Source organism: Patella vulgata, chromosome 7, assembly GCF_932274485.2.
Source record: "Patella vulgata chromosome 7, xgPatVulg1.2, whole genome shotgun sequence".
NCBI lineage: Eukaryota > Metazoa > Mollusca > Gastropoda > Patellidae > Patella > Patella vulgata.
This window is the reverse complement of record NC_065885.2, coordinates 38,775,386-38,795,805: the sequence shown is the minus strand read 5'-3', so window position 1 is coordinate 38,795,805 and position 20,420 is coordinate 38,775,386. Positions and strand designations below refer to the sequence as shown.

Genomic DNA, 20,420 nt, shown 5'->3' with positions numbered 1-20,420 from the left:
GAACGGTGAAACCGGTTTTCTGTGCAATACGGTGTATCAGGGATACGACATTCTAAAAGCCCATCGATATTACAATGCGTTTTGTACGTATATACAGACAACATTACTCTTCTCTGGGTTTAATAGTATCAATTGTTTTTTTTTTATTTCATTAATTTTGTGGGTTGCTTGTTCCAATTTCGATATGCTCTGAAAGTTAAAGCGTGGGCGTCACCGAATAACTATTATGCCGCATTACCCTCTATCTGGCCTGAAACCCCAGAATTAGGGGAGTCGATCGCCCAGTAACGGAATGCACGTTATATCAACCGCTAAATGGACTTTTTATTTCGCTGGTTACAGACAAGCTTTCCAAATATATTTGCATATTTAAAAAAAGGAGACTGGAAATGGCTCTTTTGATCAACGTTTACGAATGTGATAATCGAAATGCCATGTTTAGATCTGGTCCCGAGTTCACAAAGTATTCTCAAACTTAAGAATTTACTAACCAGCGACTGCCAGGCAAGATACGCCCACATTTTGCAAGAAATGGATAGAGAATAAGCTAAACAAAAAGCGATTTTTCGTACAATTAATTGTCATAATTCAGGAAGTTACGATCCGATATGTGCAAATGTCGACATGAACCAAGAGCTTTGGGTTATAAAGATATATATAGTTCAAGTTTTTCATCAAAATCGGATCAAAATTGTGACTTCTAGGGGGTCCACAGCCTGGATATACCATATATAAATTTACACTATTTGCGTACGAGGGGCAGCCATTTTGTTCGGCAGTTTTGGCCCCATTTTCACGAATAATATTTCAATCGGATAAATATTGTGACCTCTAGGGGGACCACAAGCTAAAAACGAGATTTTCGTACAATCAGGGGCCATAATTCAGGAAGTTGCGATCCGATATGCGCAATATCAAAAGAAACCAGGATCTTTGGGTTATAAACATGCATTTCAAGTTTCATCAAAATCAAATGAAAATTGTGACCTCTAGAGTGTCCACAAGCTAAAAACGTAATTTTTCGTACAATCAATGAAGGTATGGTCTAATATATGCCAATATCGAGAGGAACCGAGATCTTTGGGAGATAGACCTATATCTTAAGTTACGTCCACATGAAAATTCTGGGCGTCTAAAAATTGTTTGCCTTATTTTAACAAAAATATACTATTAAAAAAAAGTAGGGGATATTTGATTTTTAAGTGTTATTAAAGTCACCTAATGAAACTGACGAAGAAACAAATGACAAAATGAAATGAAGTTCACATTCATCGATTTATTCCAAATGATCGTTAGACTAAGTAAGGCACATACTGACCATTATAAGGGTAAAATGATACCCGGGGTCAAACAGCAAAGTTACCACAGCATCACAGCCAAGTCAGTAACGGGTAAATCCTCCTCTGTTTGCCAAACAAGCATTGATCCGACGTGGCATACTCCTAATGAGACGTCTAAGGTCATTTTGGTCCAGATTGTCCCATTCCTGTTGCAACGCAGCAGCAAGTTCTTGGACATTGGCAGGACGTTGTTGACGTTGACGTAACCTCTGGCCAAGCATGTCCCAGACATGCTCGATGGGGGAGAGGTCGGGACTCAGTGCTGGCCAAGGTAATGTGGTGATGTTCTGTTGTTGGGGGTAACCTGTAACGATCCTGGCCCTGTGACATCTTGCGTTGTCATCCTGGAAGATGAAACGGCGGCCATGACGTCGTGCGAACGGCACAACATGGACTGCCAAGATGTTGTCCCGGTAGTACTGGCCTGTAACACGCCCTGCAACAACATGTAAAGCCGTTCTTCCAGCAACAGTGATGCCTCCCCACACCATAACAGAACCACCCCCAAATCGATCATGTCTGATGACGTTAATGTCTTGGAAGCGCTCGTTTCGACGACGCCACACCCTCAGGACTACGTCTGTCCAAAAAATCAACAGTGAACCTTGACTCATCTGAAAACATCACATTGCTCCAGCGTCGATTATCCCAGTGTTGACGATCCCTACACCAACGACGTCTTGCCTGAATGTGATGATCTCTCAAACAAGGGATCACGCGAGGACGTCGGGCGCGAAGGTGACCCCTATGCAGTCGATTCCGAATCGTCTGGCCACTCACTCTCACACCAGTGTCTGTTTGAAGACGAGCGCTGATCTGATTTGCTGTGATGACACGATTTCTCAAGGCCAAGGTACGGATAAATCGATCCTGGGCTTGAGTTGTCGCCCTTGGTCGACCTGAGCGTGGTCTGTCCTGTACAGATTGTGTATCACGGTATCTGGACCATAGCCTGCTTATGACAGACTGAGAAACATTCATCGTCCGCGCCACAACCGCCTGTGTTGTGCCGATCTGTAGCATGTTTCCACCCTGGAATTCAATGCCACAATGACTGTAACATTCAAAGTCAGAGTCGTGCAAATCTTGGGTTGGACCCCCATGATGATCCCAAGCATCACCTGCATTCCATGCGGTAGCTATTGGTGCGTTTGGGCGTCACATGTAACTGGAAATGTTTCTTCTGTTAGGTTCTATAGTGACTTTTTTCGTAGTCATTTGCATATTTTAGTATTATGCCCCCAAAATCAAATATCCCCTACTTTTTTTGAATAGTATATAACTCTTTATAAAACATTTGTTCTTTTAATGTATCAAATACATCAATAAGAAACCATGTGCAAAGTTTTGTGTTACTGGATCAAAAATATTTTCCATAAACAGTGATTGAAAGTTGAGTAAATTCTTAACTTAAAACTGAGAATACTTTGTGAACTCAGGGCCTGAAGAAACTGTCTGGATTTTCAACTTGGGAATTTCCATGCTAAATAGTCGTAGTCAAGACCATTGGCAACAGTACCATCACAGTTATCTCCCTGCTTTTTGTCCCAGCACTTAATTTATGCAATTCTGTGTTTAATACCCAACTCACATGTTAGTGAGAGAGAGAGAGAAATGGGGTTTAATGTCCACTCGACACAAACTAGGTCATTTCGGGACTTACATATGGTTTAATTTTATTTACATAATTCGCTTGCGCGTAGGGGTCTTTAGCAGTGGGAGGAAACCGGAGGACCCGCAGAAAACCCACGAGGTTGGACAGGCAACCCTACTCCTTGCCACGTACAACCGGGGATTCGAAACCACGCCAGTCGACTCAATGACAGACTTTATGATACAGCGCACACACGCTAACCATTCAGCCATCCAACCCCCCAAACAACATATTAGTTCCAAATTCATATTCCAGAGCGGACACACCTGGGGCTAGAGAGAGCGAGGGGGTGGGGTGTTCTTTAGCAGTGGGAGGAAACCAGAGGAAACCCATGAGGTTCGACAGACGATCCTACTCCTTGTCACGTACAACCAGGGAATCGAAACCACGCCAGTCGACTCATTGACAGACCATATGATACAATGCACACATGCTAACCATTCGGCCATCCACCCCCACCCCCCTAACTGGGGCTAGAAGAATTTAACTTTTGCTGTCACAACAACAGTTACTTAATGAATAGGTTCATTTTCAGCTCTTTCAGAGTCTGTGAGTAAAAAGAATCGATTATCTGACTAGTCTAACGATACTCACAACAAATCGCCATTTAAATTTGTGACAGAATCTAAATCATATCTCTATAACCCTCTTCACTGGCGGATAAAACATTACATTTCACAAAAATGTCTGCCTTATATCCACATATCAAAAAGCAAGGCCGAACACCTTCAAATTTAGATTACTGTATTTATCAACTTTTAAGGTATCTAGTAATGTTTTTCCCTTTGGTTATATGGCATACAGAACTGGGAGATTAAAATAATGAAATCTTGACTCAACAATGATATAGAGAGATAAAAATTCTGACCATCAGTGACCCAACCCCAATCTACCAATTTCATTTAACCTACCAGTAAAAGGCCATCTAAGAATTTTACAATGAAACATTAGTTTTTTTAAGGGACTTCAATGAATAACTGCTGTTTAAAATGATTATGTGGACTTGATAAAAGTAAATAACTAACGGTCCAAATTTTGATCAATTATATATTATATAGAGTAAAGATTTCCTTTATAAAATTGAACAAAAGCCTTATATTGTGTGTATCTTAACAGTGTTTCTTTTTTTTTCAATTCTGAAGTATGAACATTACTGAACAATGATATAATAATATGTATGAATTTAAAACTGAACTGACAACACTGATAAAAATAATGAAATCTAAGAAATCTAAAAGATATTAAATAATGAATATGAGGAAACCATAATGTACAACTTAACATGAAGTAGATGCAACAATGAAAAAAAAAATTATTAGATATTAACAGTTTAAAAGTCGTTCGCATATCAAGCAAAATATTCTATTGTCCAATAAATAAAAAATATGTAACTATATATCATACACTTTTATACGAACTGATCAAGAAAAAAAAAGGTCATGTTGATATTCACACTGATTATTATATATGTATTTTAACAGCATTAATAAAAGTAATAATATTATTAACACAATATATATAACAGTTTTTGTAACACCTGATTTGCGTTATTTATGTCTATAGTTTTATCTACATTGTAAAGTCTGGGTCATCATCATCATCACTTTCATCATCACTACAATACTTCTTCCTCTTTTTCTTCTTCTTCTTAGATGTTGGAGTTTTGCTAATGGAATCTTTACTTGATCGATGGTGGTGGGATTTTGTGCTTGACGTAATAAGGCGGCTCTTCTTGCGCTCACTATGCGGAGTTCTCGATTTCGATATACTCAGTGTTAATGGTGGGGGATGATGCTCTTTTGGTGGAGTCGTTGTTACAACTTGATCAGATGAACTTGCCCCGGTTTCTTCTCCTTCCACAACTACAGCATTTCCTTCTTTACCCTCGTCCGTGGCAAGAAGTTTTGAGCCGGATGAACTGTGTGGTGGTGTCCCTCTTCCAGACCCCTCATCACCACTGTCATCTTCATCTGATGGATCAATACTCATCATCAAATCTTTAAACTCGAGGTAATCTTCTACAAGTTTTGTTTTGGCTTCCTCTGCATCCAAGTCCATCTTTTTTTGAGTCAAGCATTCAATGGTGTAATGTGGGTTAAACTTCAGGTTATTTTTCTTTGAGAGTGGCTTTTCATGAACCTTTGCTTGTTCACTTGGTGAGTATCGATGTATCTTGCTGTCTGTAAAACCATACATATCTTTCAGGTGTTGTTTGAGTACAAGCAATAACACACAGCCTCTTGAGAGATCTAATATTTCTTCAAGAGGTTGGATGTTTTCAGGGAAACGAGCCATTAGGGCTTCGCGATCGTCATCATCATCATCATACCTAGTTTCAGCACCTGGTTTTGGTAATAAAGCTTCTTTAAATGACTGGAGGAGATTGGAACCAGTGACTGACACTATAATATCTATTTGATGGATGATAAATAATGGTTCATCTTGGAATTGGTATGGGTAATAAGCTAGATTATCTGCTGTATATAGCTGTTCTGCTAATGATATTCTAGCCGAATCATCAAACAGGTTTAAGATGGTTGTCAAGAAACCTCTACGGTGTTGTCTGTTACCCCTGATGACTTTGTAGACATGCGAGTTAAGACCAGTTGGAATATCATCTTTTACAATTCTCATACCACGGATTGGACCATCCTTGTTGTTTGTCAGGACTTGCTGTAGTTTGTAGGAAAATTTCAGACCTTGTTGAGCTTTCATATGGGTGAATCCGGGGTATTTTTTCTCAATTTCCAACATTTGTTGATCAGCTTTTATTCTTACCGCAGCTTCCGTATCGGTTCCCATACAAATTAAATAGGGTACACACTGCACTGGATGAACAAGTCCTTGTTTTAAAATCAGTTTAATAACACCAAGTGCAGTCAGACGAACCGAAGAATTTTCGTGAAAGAATGATTCTAACACTTGTTTTAAATAAACCTGCATGATAGCACTTGCCATTCCAGACTGGATATCACCCATTTCCTTCAGATCTTCATTCTTTGACTGTTTTTTCCATTGTTGATCGGCCAGCAACATACGGTTTTCTTCTTCCACCAAATAACTTTGTAGATTTCTCAAAACCTGACATCTTAATTTAGTTGGAGCATTATTATCAGTTAAAAACATATTGTACATGTCTTTCACGGTTGGCCCTAACATGTAATCATAATGCCTGATAAGGAAAAAGCCAAGAGCATTTAAAGCCTTAAGTCTTACATCTTCGTCTTCATGGCACATAAAATATGTAAGAACATCAAAAACTTTTTCTCGCACACACACTTTTGTTTCCCCCATTTCTTTAGCGTCAAAGTCAAAATGTTTGCATAACAACCCAACAGTAAATAATGATCGTAACATAGTAGGTCGTCTACTTTTTAATGTGGGATTATCAGGATCTTCGCGATGATCAGTCATTAATTTGGAAAGCACACTGAAGAATTTCTGAAAACAGTCTTTAACAAGAGCAAAATTATAGCTAACCATATTTACAACAGCACCTAAACAACTAACACAACTTTGTAGAACCATCATGCCATGTTTTAATACAAGTTTCATCATGTCCTCTTCTAATTGGGCAAGAAAAGATTCACTTGGATGGTTCATAAGAGGAACAACTAGTTCTAATATACGTGCTACATAATGAAGCACTAAATAATCTTCCTGTGTGCTACATTTAATATCCAGATAGGGTTGAAGGGTTGTAGCATGATTTACCATAAGATCTGGTTTGATTTTACTGAAGAGAAACAGTGTAGAGAGACAGGCACATAAACGAGTTTTGGTACTTTTTGAAGCAGATGTCTCGGCTGTTCCTTCTTCTAGTTTTAAGACATTGTCAACAAGACAATCGACAATTTGACGACAAGCAGTCAGAGCAGATTTATTATAGTTGCCATCTTCGTCTTTTTTCAATAGATTTTCTAACATTTGTTCAAAGAAATCATAACCAATTTCTTTTGAAGCTGCAACAACGTCAGTAATGTTCATCACTTTTAACAAAAGTTTTCCAGAGTCTTTTTCTCGCGTACTTATGGGCGAAAACCACATTGTCTGAAACACTTCGTTAATCAGTTTTTTGATACCTTCTTCATCATTAACTCTCTGAATCATTTTAACACACATTTCAGGAATTTTGGGAAATTCAGATTCTTCTATGCAAATGTCTTTAAATATACGTATGACACGTTTACGCACGCTGATACCGGTATCAAGTATACGTTCGGACAGCATTTCGTAATATTGTGGGATTAGTTCTGGACGTATTAAAATAAACTTTCCAACTAACTCGACAGCTGCTTCACGCACAGATGTTGACTGATCTAAAAATCGACCATGAACGCCGCGTTGCATATCGTCTCTTGCTAATATGCTAGGATCTGCCTCGATAACAGCAGTAAGACATTTCATTGCCTTTGTTCTAACAGCAACGGCAGTTTCACACAACACTTTCAATATTTGAGTCAAATAAATGTCAAAACTTTGTGCAAATGGTCGTTTAGAAGACAGATACCTTGCTACTAAACATGCACTTTCATAATCTAATTTACTTGGTGTAGGTTTATATGAAGGTGCCATTGTGATGCCAGCTTGTGCGAATAGGAATTCTTTTCGTTTCTCGATGTCTTGCATTTGCTCGGTCACTCTATCCCCTTCAGATTGGTCACTGTCTGGGTCTTGAGCAGAGGACTTCATATTTTTCTCAGCTTTGACGTTTGTATCTCTGAACCATTGAGCAATATAAAACTGTCGCGCAAACATAAGGGAGGGTTCCTTTTCACCATTAAATGCTAAATATGTTAACATGGCCTCTTGTAAATTTTGTGTTACATCAGAGGTTCTTTCCCCTGTCTTGTTCTTCTCTTCGTCATTATCATCATCTTCATCATCATTACCATTAACCTTTTCCACTATTTCTTGGATAATGTCGGGATTCATTCTACTGGAAACAGCATCTTTTCTCAGCCGAGCTGCAACAATACCAAGGTATTCAAGGGAGGCAACTCGTAAAGACATGTCAGTGGATTTATTGCTAAATTGTTTTACTAATATTCCACCCAATAAACTGAGCAGTAGTTCTGAAGCAGGCCACTCTGGTTTGTTGACTGTTGATAGAAGATCTTGCACAAAATTTTCAAATAATGGTCTGTAATCTTCTTCATTTTTAGTTGTACATTTCTTCAGAAAAACAGACAGGAAATTGTAGCCTGTTCGCATTGCCGTTTCATAACTACTGATGACAAGGACTTCATTGTCGGTTTGTGCTCCCCCTTTCTTTTTTGGCCGTTCTTCAGATGGTTCTTTGGGCGTGCCATCAGATTCTAGCTGAGGTAGTTTTATAACACATTGTATTAACTGAAGAGCAAGAGCAGTTACCATTTGAATAGACTCTTCTGAATTCAACCGATAAATTCGTATATTTCTCTTACTGGAAGGAAGTCGTGCTAAACTGGCAAAAATATCTTCAAGAATAAGTTGTCGGTGTTGATCATATCTAGAAAATATGGTTGTGACTAATTTAATAGCATTTAACTGAAGTTCACTCACATTTTCTACAAAAAAAGGAGAAACACCAAGCGAGGATGCTTGAAGTATCACAGTGTCAGTCAATTCTTGTATTTCTATCAGTTCGCCAAGACAACCAACCATTTCAGATATTTTGTTGAAAAGCGCAATGGTTGATTTATGTTTCACAGATCCTGCCCGCGCTCTTTTCAATTTTATGCTACCGTGATATCCATCTTTTGAATTGGCATCTGTTTTATATACTGGATCAAATTCTGGGTAAATTGTATTATGTAACTGGAATTTACCGAAAAATAAAATCCGTTCAATAACATCTTCCAGATACACTTGTTTTGGCATATTAGGAGAAGTCATTATGAACAGGGCAGTTAATGTGGCATCCATACTTCGCATTATTCTCTCCATTGTAAGTTGGCGCCATAATTTTTGTTCGTCTTCATCTGCATCATCCTGGCTAACATTTGGGGTGACACTGCTACCGTCGCGTATATTCCACTGAAGAATTGTTAGCAATTTAACAAGTCTTTCTGGAGGCATTTGATTCATTGCACCCATTGACCGTAACTTTGCTGCCTCACCACATAAGTCTGTTAATATACCCTTTGCAATTAATGATTCTGGAGGGCATTCTGCCTGATCATCATTTGGATCAATGGCAGTAAAGTTTACCTCTTCAACACTATCAAATATATAGTCCACACAACTATTAAATTTTTTAAATGTGGGACTTTCCATGAGTTCTTCAAGCGATAAATGGGCTTGGACAGTTCTTTTATGTTTCTTTTCTGTTTTCCGTTTTTTAGATGTTTGTTGTTGCTCTTCTTCATCGTCATTCCAAGATTCGTCACTATCACTATCTTCTGCATACTTTTTTCTTGAAGTGTTCATATTATAGCGTATTCCCTCAGTAATACGTTTTCTTTTACGCGAAGCGTCGGTTTTAACTGACCCTGCAGATTTTATTTGTTGTATTGTCTTTGGGTCTAATAATTGTAGCACAACAACTGGTTCTGACTTTTGTTTTTTAGCAGATGAGGCCTCAGGCTCTTCTCTAGTTTGATGTGAATTGCTACGACATGATCTATTACTACGCACTAAATCATCCGAAAAACTAGATGGAACTGATGAAGATGGCTGTCGTATGTTTTGTTGGCTTGATAACCTTTCTGCTGATGTGGCTTGCGCTGGGGATGCAACTGCTGCCTTTTGCTGTTCGGTATTATCATTTTGTTGTTGAGAATTAATAAGGGCAGCATCTGGGAAGCCATTCACAACTGATATATTCCGATTTATCTGATTTTGAGTATGTGAGTTAATTTCTTGAGGAAGATGACCAGTACTTTGTGACTGGTAAGGGCTGTTGTATGGTTGATATGAACTGTTGTTTTGATTTTGATGTCGACTGGACGGTTGATTTGCTTGATGACCCATCTGGTGATGGTTTCCATTGAAGCCCATGGCCTCTGCTGATGGGTAGTTTGGTTGTTGAGGAGTGAAGTTTGCATGCCGTGAATTATACTGTGAGGAGCCAGGTCTATTTCCATTGAAAACCTGCGGATCACAGGTTAAAATTGTTTTCAATAGTTGTGGCATGTCATCTCCCATGGAAGTGTTTGAAAAACCATCTTTTAATTCTATGTGATCTGTAGATGTCTGCCTGATGGCTGCCACTAACTGCTGTGCTAAAGCTGGGTCCCTAGAATGAAGACGATTTTGGGCATCATCGGCAATCAGCGGGTTGTATAATAAACTTTTCTTGTGCATATTTTGAAGCAAAGGTGATGGCAAGGGCAGTTCTGGCAACATATCAGTTAAACTTGCCACCCCCGCGAGGGTAGTTATCGGTACACTTGGTATTTCCCCGTTCATCATCATTTCATAGAGATATCACTTCATCAAAATTCCTGCTACATGGATGAAAAGTCCCGTTATTATTCATGAAAATAGTTCACAAACAGCAATCATTGATAAGTTCACAAATTTCACCAAAAGTGTACAGACCATAATACTCAACTCAATTTCCCGTCAATTTTATAACCTTCCTTGCGGTTGGTCGTTTGCGATGATAGTTAACCAATCACAGAAGTCCTTACGTTAGACTAAGGTATATGTTTACAAACGAAGCGCGGTTTGCCATATTGACACTTAGGGAACTGTCAAATTTACTGCTTTTTGAACATGCTTCATTAAAATTACGTGATTTTAATCAATTTTCAGATATCCACTATTCGTACCATGTTACATAATAAGTACATTTTGGCCAAACAATCGCTAAAAAAACGTTTTCTAAAAGATGAAGAGACAAAGACTGTCCACGGACGATAAACAATAGCCATGATTGTCAAGTCTCTTCAAACTGAGAAAATAAATAGTTATTATCGGCCAACGCAGGTCGATATATTTTATAGAAATTTGTCTAATTATTGTAGATATTAATTTCAAATTATAATTTAATATAATCTAACTTGGCAATCTGCTAGGTATACCGCAATATTCTTTTATTAGCTTGTGTGTAACGAGATTTTTGTTGACACTTGCCCCTGACGTTTATATTAACTGGGCCAAGCCGAATGACTGGTCATTCGCTGCATATAATTTGTAGACTACATCATCCAGCATAGCGTTGATTCACCAGACTCGAAGCATAGACTAACTGACACGCTTTATCAGCAAAGATTTATTTTACACTTTTCACTGGGCTGGGAGAGGGGGCGAACTGCTAAGACATGATATAAGATCAACCTATTATATTTAACCTAAGTTGTGAGATGATGGACCTAAATCTAGTAAATGGGTATATAATATAAATGGAAAGGTCGGAAAAAATACCCCCCCCCCCCCCATTTGGCGTAAAAGAAGGGTGTATTCCAAGTCCTAAATTAACGATATACAATTAACGGACAAATTGTAGATGACCTGCGGGTTTCTCGCCTTCTTTTTGCTGATAATTTGATTTTAATATCCACATTATCCAGTAAATAGTTTCAATATTTTAAATCAATATTGTGCTGAAAATTAAATCTAGACCCCGAAAAATTCAAACCATGATTTTTACAAACAACTGATAACCTGAACCCCAAATCCATTTCTATTTTGGGCATGATTTGTTAAATTCCACTAATTCATACCTTATCATCTGGAAGTATTTATCAATAACAATGCCACCTTTAAAATTACAGGAACAGATCTGCGGGAAAAGACACCACGTGCCTGGTTTTCATTGTGTCATAAGCTGTTCACCGAAGGTGCCTTACCGACATAAATATATAAATGATAGAACTCTGTGGTAAAACAAATCATAAATGCTTATGATATCTGGGGAATGGAAATCTATAACCCACAGTAAATAATTGAATTATTCAAAAATGGAATATATATATTTGATAAAAACAAAATCACTAACAAAATATGTAAATCAATACTGTCCCAACCTATGAAAATTACTAATATAATATATATGATGCGTATAATCAGAACTTGGTATATTTCCAAAGCACATGGACATCTTTAAAATAATGATATATTATATACATGTATAGATAAACTATATAGGCCTACTTTTGGAGCCCAAAACTGTTCAACCAGCGCTCTTTTGGGGTTCAAACCTCAAGCCCCTGTTTATGGAATATTCTACCATTTAGTTTTAGATGTTGCACATCTCTATATTCTTTTAAAAAACAATATAAACACATTTATTTAAACAAGCTTTTAACTGTATCTGTTAACATGTCCATAATCGTCTTGTTTGTTTATGAGTGCTTTGTAAAGTGCCCCTGATATGAAAGACTTCCAATCAATAGAAACAGGTAACACAAACCAATTACAGACGGTTTGATAGGGTCAATTTTGACTAAGTCAAAATGATGCATTTGATATTCAGATAAGTTGATATACAATAATTAATAGAATACAATATCAAAAAAAACATCCCTTTATCCAACGTTTCGTCAGTAAAAATATAAACTCCTTCAGGGATTAAGAACTAAATACAAAATGACTGGAAGTCAGTTATAACATCATAGGAAGTTATGACATTATGGAGCTAGATACATAACATGAAAGGTTAGCTTATAATAATAAAGGTAAAATTTTACAAGTAAGGAAAATTATGCATGATTATGATTGATTTTGAAACCTCCTGGATTTAACACATTTAAACCGTTAGGCCAAACTGAATCAAGTCTATGAATCCACAGACTTTCTGCTGTGTTCAATTTTTATACACCCACATTTTCATGTGGACGTATATTGTCGTCGCCCCTGTCCGTCCGGACGTCCGTCCACAATTTGTTTGTGGACACTCTATATATAGAGGTCACAATTTTTATTCAATTTTGACGATTTATCTCCCAAAGATCCCGGTTCCTTTCGATATTGGCATACATCTGACCATAACTTCATGAATTATGGCCCCTGATTGTACGAAAAATCACGTTTTTAGCTTTTGTACACTCTAGAGGTCACAATTTTCATGTGATTTTGATGAAACTTGAAATGCATGTTTATAAAACAAAGATCTTGGTTCCTTTTGATATTTGCGCATATCGGATCGTAACTTCCTGATTTATGGCCCTGATTGGACGAAAAATCTTGTTTTTAGCTTGTGGTTCCTCTAGAGGTCACAATTATTATCCGATTTAAAAAATAAGTTCTTGAATATATCACCGTAACACTGTAATGACGTCTGAGTTCGAATTTCGTGAAAATCTGACCAAAATTGCCGAACAAAATGGCCGCCCCGCGTACGCAAATAGTGTAAAAATATGGTATAACAATGTTGTGGACCCGCAAGAGGTCATAATTTAGAACCGATTTTGATGAAATTTGAAATACTTGTTTATAACACAAAGATCTTGGTCCCTTTCAACATTCGCGCATATCGGATCGTAACTTCCTGAATTATAGCCCTTGATTGTACGAAAAATCACGTTTTTAGCTTGTGGTTACTCTAGAGGTAACAATTTGTATCCGGTATATAACAAATCGTTTGAATATATCACCGTTACATCCCAATGATGGCTGTGTTCTAATTTCGTGAAAATCGGACCAAACTTGCCGGACAAAATGGCCGCCCCTTGTACGCAAATAGTGTAAATATATGGTATATCAAGGTTGATGAAACTTGAAATATATCTTTATAACCCAAAGATCTTGTTTCCTGTCGATATTCGCGCATATCGAATCGTAACTTCCTGAATTATTGCCCTTAATTGTACGAAAAATGTTTAGCATTGAATCAAAATTTAACAATTACGGCAGGGCAAACATAGAACTAATGGATTAATTAAACACAGAGGAATCACTTAACCACTAAAATATCTAAAATGGATTCAGCTACCTCGAAAACGTATATTTTGACACCAAACTTTTGTCTTATGTAAGATTCGAATTTTCCCGCCAAAACTGACCGCCATCTTGAGTAACCCCCAATATTGACTCGGCGGTAACACTTAGCACAAAAGTGTATATGGAAATGGATTCAGTTACCCCGAAAACGTATATTTTGATAAATGGCGATCATTTTTGATTTTTTTTTTAATTTGACTCATTTGGGCACGGATTTCGGACTGGGACTTTTTTTGTGATAATGTAGTTTTCGACCGACCATAAACCGTGGTCGGCATTTCTATTGCAGCAAGTGCCCGCATTTACACGGGAAACTGGGATCCGAGAGAAGATGTAGGTCAATTCAAGTCCCGGGTTAAGAGAGAGAGAGAGAAAAATGGGGTTTAACGTCCACTCGACACACGAGGTTGGACAGGCGACCCTACTCCTTGCCACGTACAACCGGGGATTCGAAACCACGCCAGTCGGCTCAATGACAGACTTTATGATACAGCGCGCGCGAACGCTAACCATTCAGCCATCCAACACCCCCCTCCCGGGTTAAGATTGTGTTGTAGTGGCGTATAACTGGTGTTCTTTTTTATGCCTTAACCTGGGCCTCTTAATTTAACATTAGCGTTTACACCAGTATATACACTAGTATATACACTAGAAAAAAAATTAATAAAAAACACTAGTTTTATTTTAAATGCTCAACCTTTGTGTTTGTCCCCTGATTTAACACATTCAAATCTATTCTGATCACCATCATCGCAGATGCGAACGAATTGGAAGCTTGACAAGATTATTAATTGCATACAGACCCTAACCAGTAAGGTTGATGCATATTAGCCATAAGTCCTCAATAAGGTGGAGCCACGGTGGTTAATGAGTAAGTGTTGGCCGAGAAAGTTCATCCAGATTTTCCGGCGTTGTTTCCCCTTGTCAGTATAGTGCAGCACGGAGGGCATGACAAAGACAGCTGTCTAGTCGTTGGGATGGTATGAAAAACTGAGGTCCCGCGTGTAGATGGGAGTGGGAGTTGGAATTCGATAAAAGAGTTACACCAGTGCTGCACTGATCTAACTAGAGTTAAATCCCACAGCACCTTAACCCACTGGGTCAATTCAAGTCCTGGGTTAAGGTGGTGTAGTGTTTAACACCAGTTGATCAGTGTAGCACTTGTGTAACTCTTATATCGAATTCCAACTCCCACTCCCATCTACACGACGCTGCAAAATCCCGGGGAACTTTCAGTGTACATAATCATAGTATTGAGAGGAATATGGCTGATAACCCGACACCACGACAACCCGACATCACGACATTTTAACCCGACAATACGACATTTTTACGCGACATTATGACATTTTTAATGTAGTGGTGTCGGGGGGAAAATGTCATATTGTCGGGTGAAGCGCTATAGAAGATGAATAATAATAATGAAATTCTTAGACGGCATTTAGTAATTGAACATAATAATATGATATAAAACACAAATTTATATGGAAAACAATCACTGGGTTTATTTCACACTACTTGAGAACGACAAGATGAACTTGTTGAAACGTAGTGTGAAATAAACCCAGTGATTGTTTTCCATATAAATTTGTGTTTTATATAATAATAATAATAAAATGTTGATCGCTGACCTACTGATTTACGAGAAATTCCAGAAAGGAAATTTCGACTGAATAACAACTATCTAATAGATGAACTGTCTATTGAATATAATACATACAGACACAAGACATTCAACATAGACCCCAGTTACTTAACTTCCCGAAAGCGGTTAGAAGTGTTTTTAATTATAGTCAGCCATCCCTTGCATTTGGGATTGCAGGGAGTGCTTGTCATTTATGTACACACGAAATTGTTGATTTTTTGTTTGATATTTCGAACAGATTCATAAAATTCCTCAACATATTGAATTTGCCAACCTTAGAGGTCCAATCCATTTGGCCGATGGCAGAATTATGTTTTCAGTATTGTATATTGATAGTATAGTTGTTAAAGTACAACAACTATCTTATGCTAGAGATGCTTTCTTTTTTTGGTAAATCGTGTAATGCCCTGAACCTTCAATATATTGTAGATCTGAGAGGAGTGGTGAGACACCCTAAAAAGATCTTAAGTGGTGGCTCCCCCACTTCAATGACAAAACTGCATCAGAAATGAAATGAAATGGGGTTTAACGTCCCACTGTTCTGCTCCGACTGGGCTAATGAAGACATGAAATGAAATAGGGTTTAACGTCCTACTGTTCTGCTCCTATACTGGGCTAATGAAGACGGGCATGCGCCATACAGTGTGCTATGAGGGAAATTTTGCCCGGGCAGCGGCACTATCGCCTACTCTTGTATCGGACAGGGGATCTTTTACGTGCATTCCAATATATACACGGGACCTCGGTTTTTCGTCTCATCCGAAGGACTAGACATCTGTCCTTGTCAGGCCCTCCGTCCTGCATCACAGACAAGGGGGGACCACGCCGGAAAATCTGGAAGAACATTCTCGGCCAATGCAGGGATCGAACACCTTGTATAGATCCCAATTGTTTACATCTGCAACATGACAGTGATCAGAAAAGAGTTGAATCTGCGCCAGGACAGGAAACAAAAGGTGGAATATTTAAAACTGACACTAGTGTTATAATGTTTATTTTATATTTTCCACCAGAGCTAACACTGGTTTTAGGTATAGTGTTTATTTTTTTCATCAGAGCTAACACTGGTATTAAACTAGTGTATAGTCTGTCGGATTTAGATTATTTCCTGGAAAAAAGTCTCATCAAAGCAAACTTGGTCTCAAATGAAAGGTGCTCAGGTGGGGTCCGTAGGTACTCCAGAAAAAAATGACCTATCATGTTCGTTCAGGGAATATTTTTAGCACGAGGTCAAAGGTCAAGGTCGACCAATCAGAAAACAGCAGTCAATATCTCAAAAACTATCAATTAAATGTTAGACCTATAAATGTATTATCAAGATATAGGAACTCTATATCCCCGAGTCGAATAAAGCAGTCTGTACTAATGGACTCAAAAGCCAGTGGGGTTGTCCCAAAATGACCGAGGTAATGTGTCGACGAAACGTTTAACTCAATTCTGTTTTTTTGTTTGTTTTTTTTTAAATTTAAAGGAGCATTAGGTAAGATTATAGTAAGGGAGCTAGAAAAGACATTGGTGGAGGCTTTGGATGCTCCTTATTTCGGCGGACTAGGGTCGTTTGAATTCACCAATGTAATATTCTTTACATCTACAGTTAAGAGTGTATCCGCGAGAAGACTAGGCAAAAATCGCAAAATGTGCTAAGATAGGGGGTCGGAAGTTTTTGATCAAACTTATCGTATGACACAGCCTAGGGGCAAGAGGTGATATGCTGAAGTGGTTACAACCTGATCTCGCTATAAAGGACTGTACTGGAAATAGTTATTTTATGGGTAAAATTTTGGTTTTCACATGTGTATTTATCGCCCTTTTTAAACATAGATTGCATTCTATGGTGCAATAGCAACCTATTTTGACCCTATCTAATAAAGCGGGTGGTCAACTTCCACCCCAGTACTAATTTGAAAAAAAAACCCCAAAAAACCAGTCCATACTAATTTTTTGTGGACTTGTTTTAGGGTACCATGTTCACATTGTCACTGTAGTACAGAAAAAGACACACTGTAACTTTTTCTTTCATGGTCGCGAGTAGAATTTCTTTGGATGGTTTTGAAGTGCACATAGTATCAATAGGTGTACAGAATGACCGGAATAAAACATAAGCCTTTGTGGTACATGTTTTTGCAAATTATACAGGTTCATCATATCCATAGCCATCATTTGTACAATGTGGTACTGTATATAAGTGTATATTTGCATTTATTGTATATTTTGTATGTATTGTCGTATTGTCCCTTTAACATATTTGTTGTATTGTCTCTTTAAGGTTTTATTTTCCAACAGGTCACCGAAAATGGCTACAATATGTTCAATTTCAGAGAATATTTCCACTATTCATTTTGGGACACATCCACTGATTTCTACAATTCTGCAATACAAAAATGTGGAAGCTTAAATTTTAACGGCAACGCAGCTTTGCGTCGAAGTGGGCGACGTTGAACAGTGTAGCATGGTAGCTACGGTTCTCGAGCGCCGTCAGCTACACCTTCAGGGCCGGATTTAGAATAAGAGAGGCCCTGGGCAATCCCCTGAACAGGGCCCTCGACATGGACATTGGGGCCCTGGGACAAGCAACTCGGTGAGGGGGTGGATCGGGAGCAATCATGCGGTTGGTGGTTCGAATCTCACTTTTAGGTGAATTTTTCATTTTTGTTTGGATTATTTTATTTAAAATAATGTCTATTTGAGAGTAATGGATATGTTTTGTTAAGATCATTTCACTGAACACGTCGATACTCCAATGGAAGCTCGTGGATTGAAGCCATAGCACCTTCTGCATGGTGTTCTCGCAGTCACGATCTTAATTTGGTAGACACCGCCTTTCGGGAAGGTAGGCTTGGTTTGAGGTCAAAAATGGTTTTGGATCTTTTAGTAAACCTGGTGATAAAGCCTGCTTTTTATGCATTTGGACGATTAGATTTGTAGTAGATATGTTGGTTGATGTGTGTTAGTTTCCTGTACACTGAGGTGGTGACATTGGAGTTATCTCTTCTTACCATTTCATTAAGAAATGGGAGGCTGCAGTTTCATTCTCCAATGTGAATTTCATTCTTGGATGTTGGTTGTTCAAGTGATTCAGTAGGACAACAATATCATCTTCTTTTTGTAACATGACGAAGGTGTTATCCATCTTTCTGAACAAGAAAATAGGTTGAAAAGGAGCGGTTAGAGTGCCTTCTTCTGGTGACATCATGTAAATTTCGGAAATCAGCGAGGATAAAGGATTTCCCCTCGGTAAAGGAGCGGCTAGAGTGCCTTCTTCTGGTGACATCATGCAAATTTCGGAAATCAGCGAGGATAAAGGATTTCCCATCGGTAAACCATGAATCTGCCCATAATAGTTTTTCCCCCATGTGAAATATGTGGATTCCAGGCATTATTGCTTGATCAAAGGAATGTATCCAGTGGTGTAGAAAGTTGTCGAATACGGGTTTCAAGAACTCTGAAATCAAGGTTTCACCGTACGAGAGCAATTCAGTGGAGACCTTAATGAAAATATCACTATGTCTGGAAGAGCTAGGAATATCATGAGTATGACAAATCCTATAGATTGTATTTAGGTGAAACAGAATGGACATCGGGGACTTTTAGAGTCATCAACTAAATCAGCTCCCTTCTCCGAGAGCCGAGCTATATAAAACCCGTACTAAGCCGAAAAAATTAATGTTGTACGCGGAATTTGAATTAACTTATGTCTAAAGGGGTGTGGGACGAGGGGGGGGGGGGGTAAAGGGGGTGTTCTTAAAGGAGGAAGGATGGGTGGTGGGTCTTCTTCAGCAGTGTTTTTGATGGCATCTGAGACGAATTAAATCGTCATTTTGGTCATTTCACCCATGGGTCACCCGTTTTGTTGTTCTTATCCGGGATAGAAGGGGATTTCACGTTCTTAAGTTAGTGTTGTGTTCTAGCAGACCAATAGTGAAACTTTTAACGAAAAAATTAAATGTTGTACGCGGAAGTCGAATTAACTTCTCTCTCAAGGGGCTGTTCTTAAGAGAGGAAGGAAGGCTCGGGGTTCTTCTTAAGCAGTGTTTTTGGCGACATCTAAAGTTGGTCAGACCCCCCCCCCCCACCACCATGGGAAGGGGACCCACAACTTAAGAATCAAGGTTCAGAGTATCAGACACCGCTCCACTCTTTTTGCACTGATTGGAAACTTAATATTAACTCTGCAAAAACGAAAGTGATGCTTTTTAATAACAATAAGATAAGTCTGAAAAACAAATCCCAAGTGAAATTCTTTTTTAACAATCAACTGCTCAAAACTACTGATGAATATCTATATTTGGGAGTCTATATAACGAATAACGCATCCTTCAAAAGTGCGATAAATGAATTAAGTAAAAAGGCTAGGAGGGCATGGTTTGGTATCCGTCAGAAAGTGTGCACCGATGATCACCTGCCAACCGAAGTACTCATAAGACTGTATGAAGCAGTAGTGAAACAAATAGCTCTGTATGCCTGTGATGAATGGGGGTCGCAAATAGTAAATAGCAGAAATGTGAATTTACACAGATGGAACTATGTGGAGCATAATAAAATCACAATAAAAACTTGCAAATACATTTTACTCCAACCCCAAAAATCTTCAAACATATAGGATCATTGGCTGAACTAGGTATCTTCCCAATTCAAATTGATATTTACCAACGAATGTTGCTATTTTATAAAAGATTAAATACACCCGACATAAAACGTACAAATTCGTTACTATCCGCCGCATATGTGGAAGATGTAGAAATAGGCAAATCCAATCCCAAATTATCATGGTCAGCAGCAATATCCTCCCTCATGGACCAGTTCAACTTATCTCCCTTGCAAATTCAATACTATTTATAAAACCGAATATATTTCTGGCAATTCAAAACTTAGAACTTATGGCACTGTAAAACCTACTATAGACTATCCAGCT

General features: G+C 38.3%; 1 protein-coding gene across 1 annotated transcript; it reads right to left on the bottom strand.

Moving 5' to 3' along the window:
• Positions 1–3,731: 3,731 nt before the first annotated feature.
• On the bottom strand, positions 3,732–10,800 carry LOC126827216 (nipped-B-like protein). The gene has a single exon (XM_050556455.2). The coding sequence runs from the start codon at positions 10,390–10,392 to the stop codon at positions 4,564–4,566; it is 5,829 nt and encodes a 1,942-aa protein (XP_050412412.1). The 5' UTR covers positions 10,393–10,800; the 3' UTR covers positions 3,732–4,563.
• Between the last annotated feature and the right edge of the window lie 9,620 nt (positions 10,801–20,420).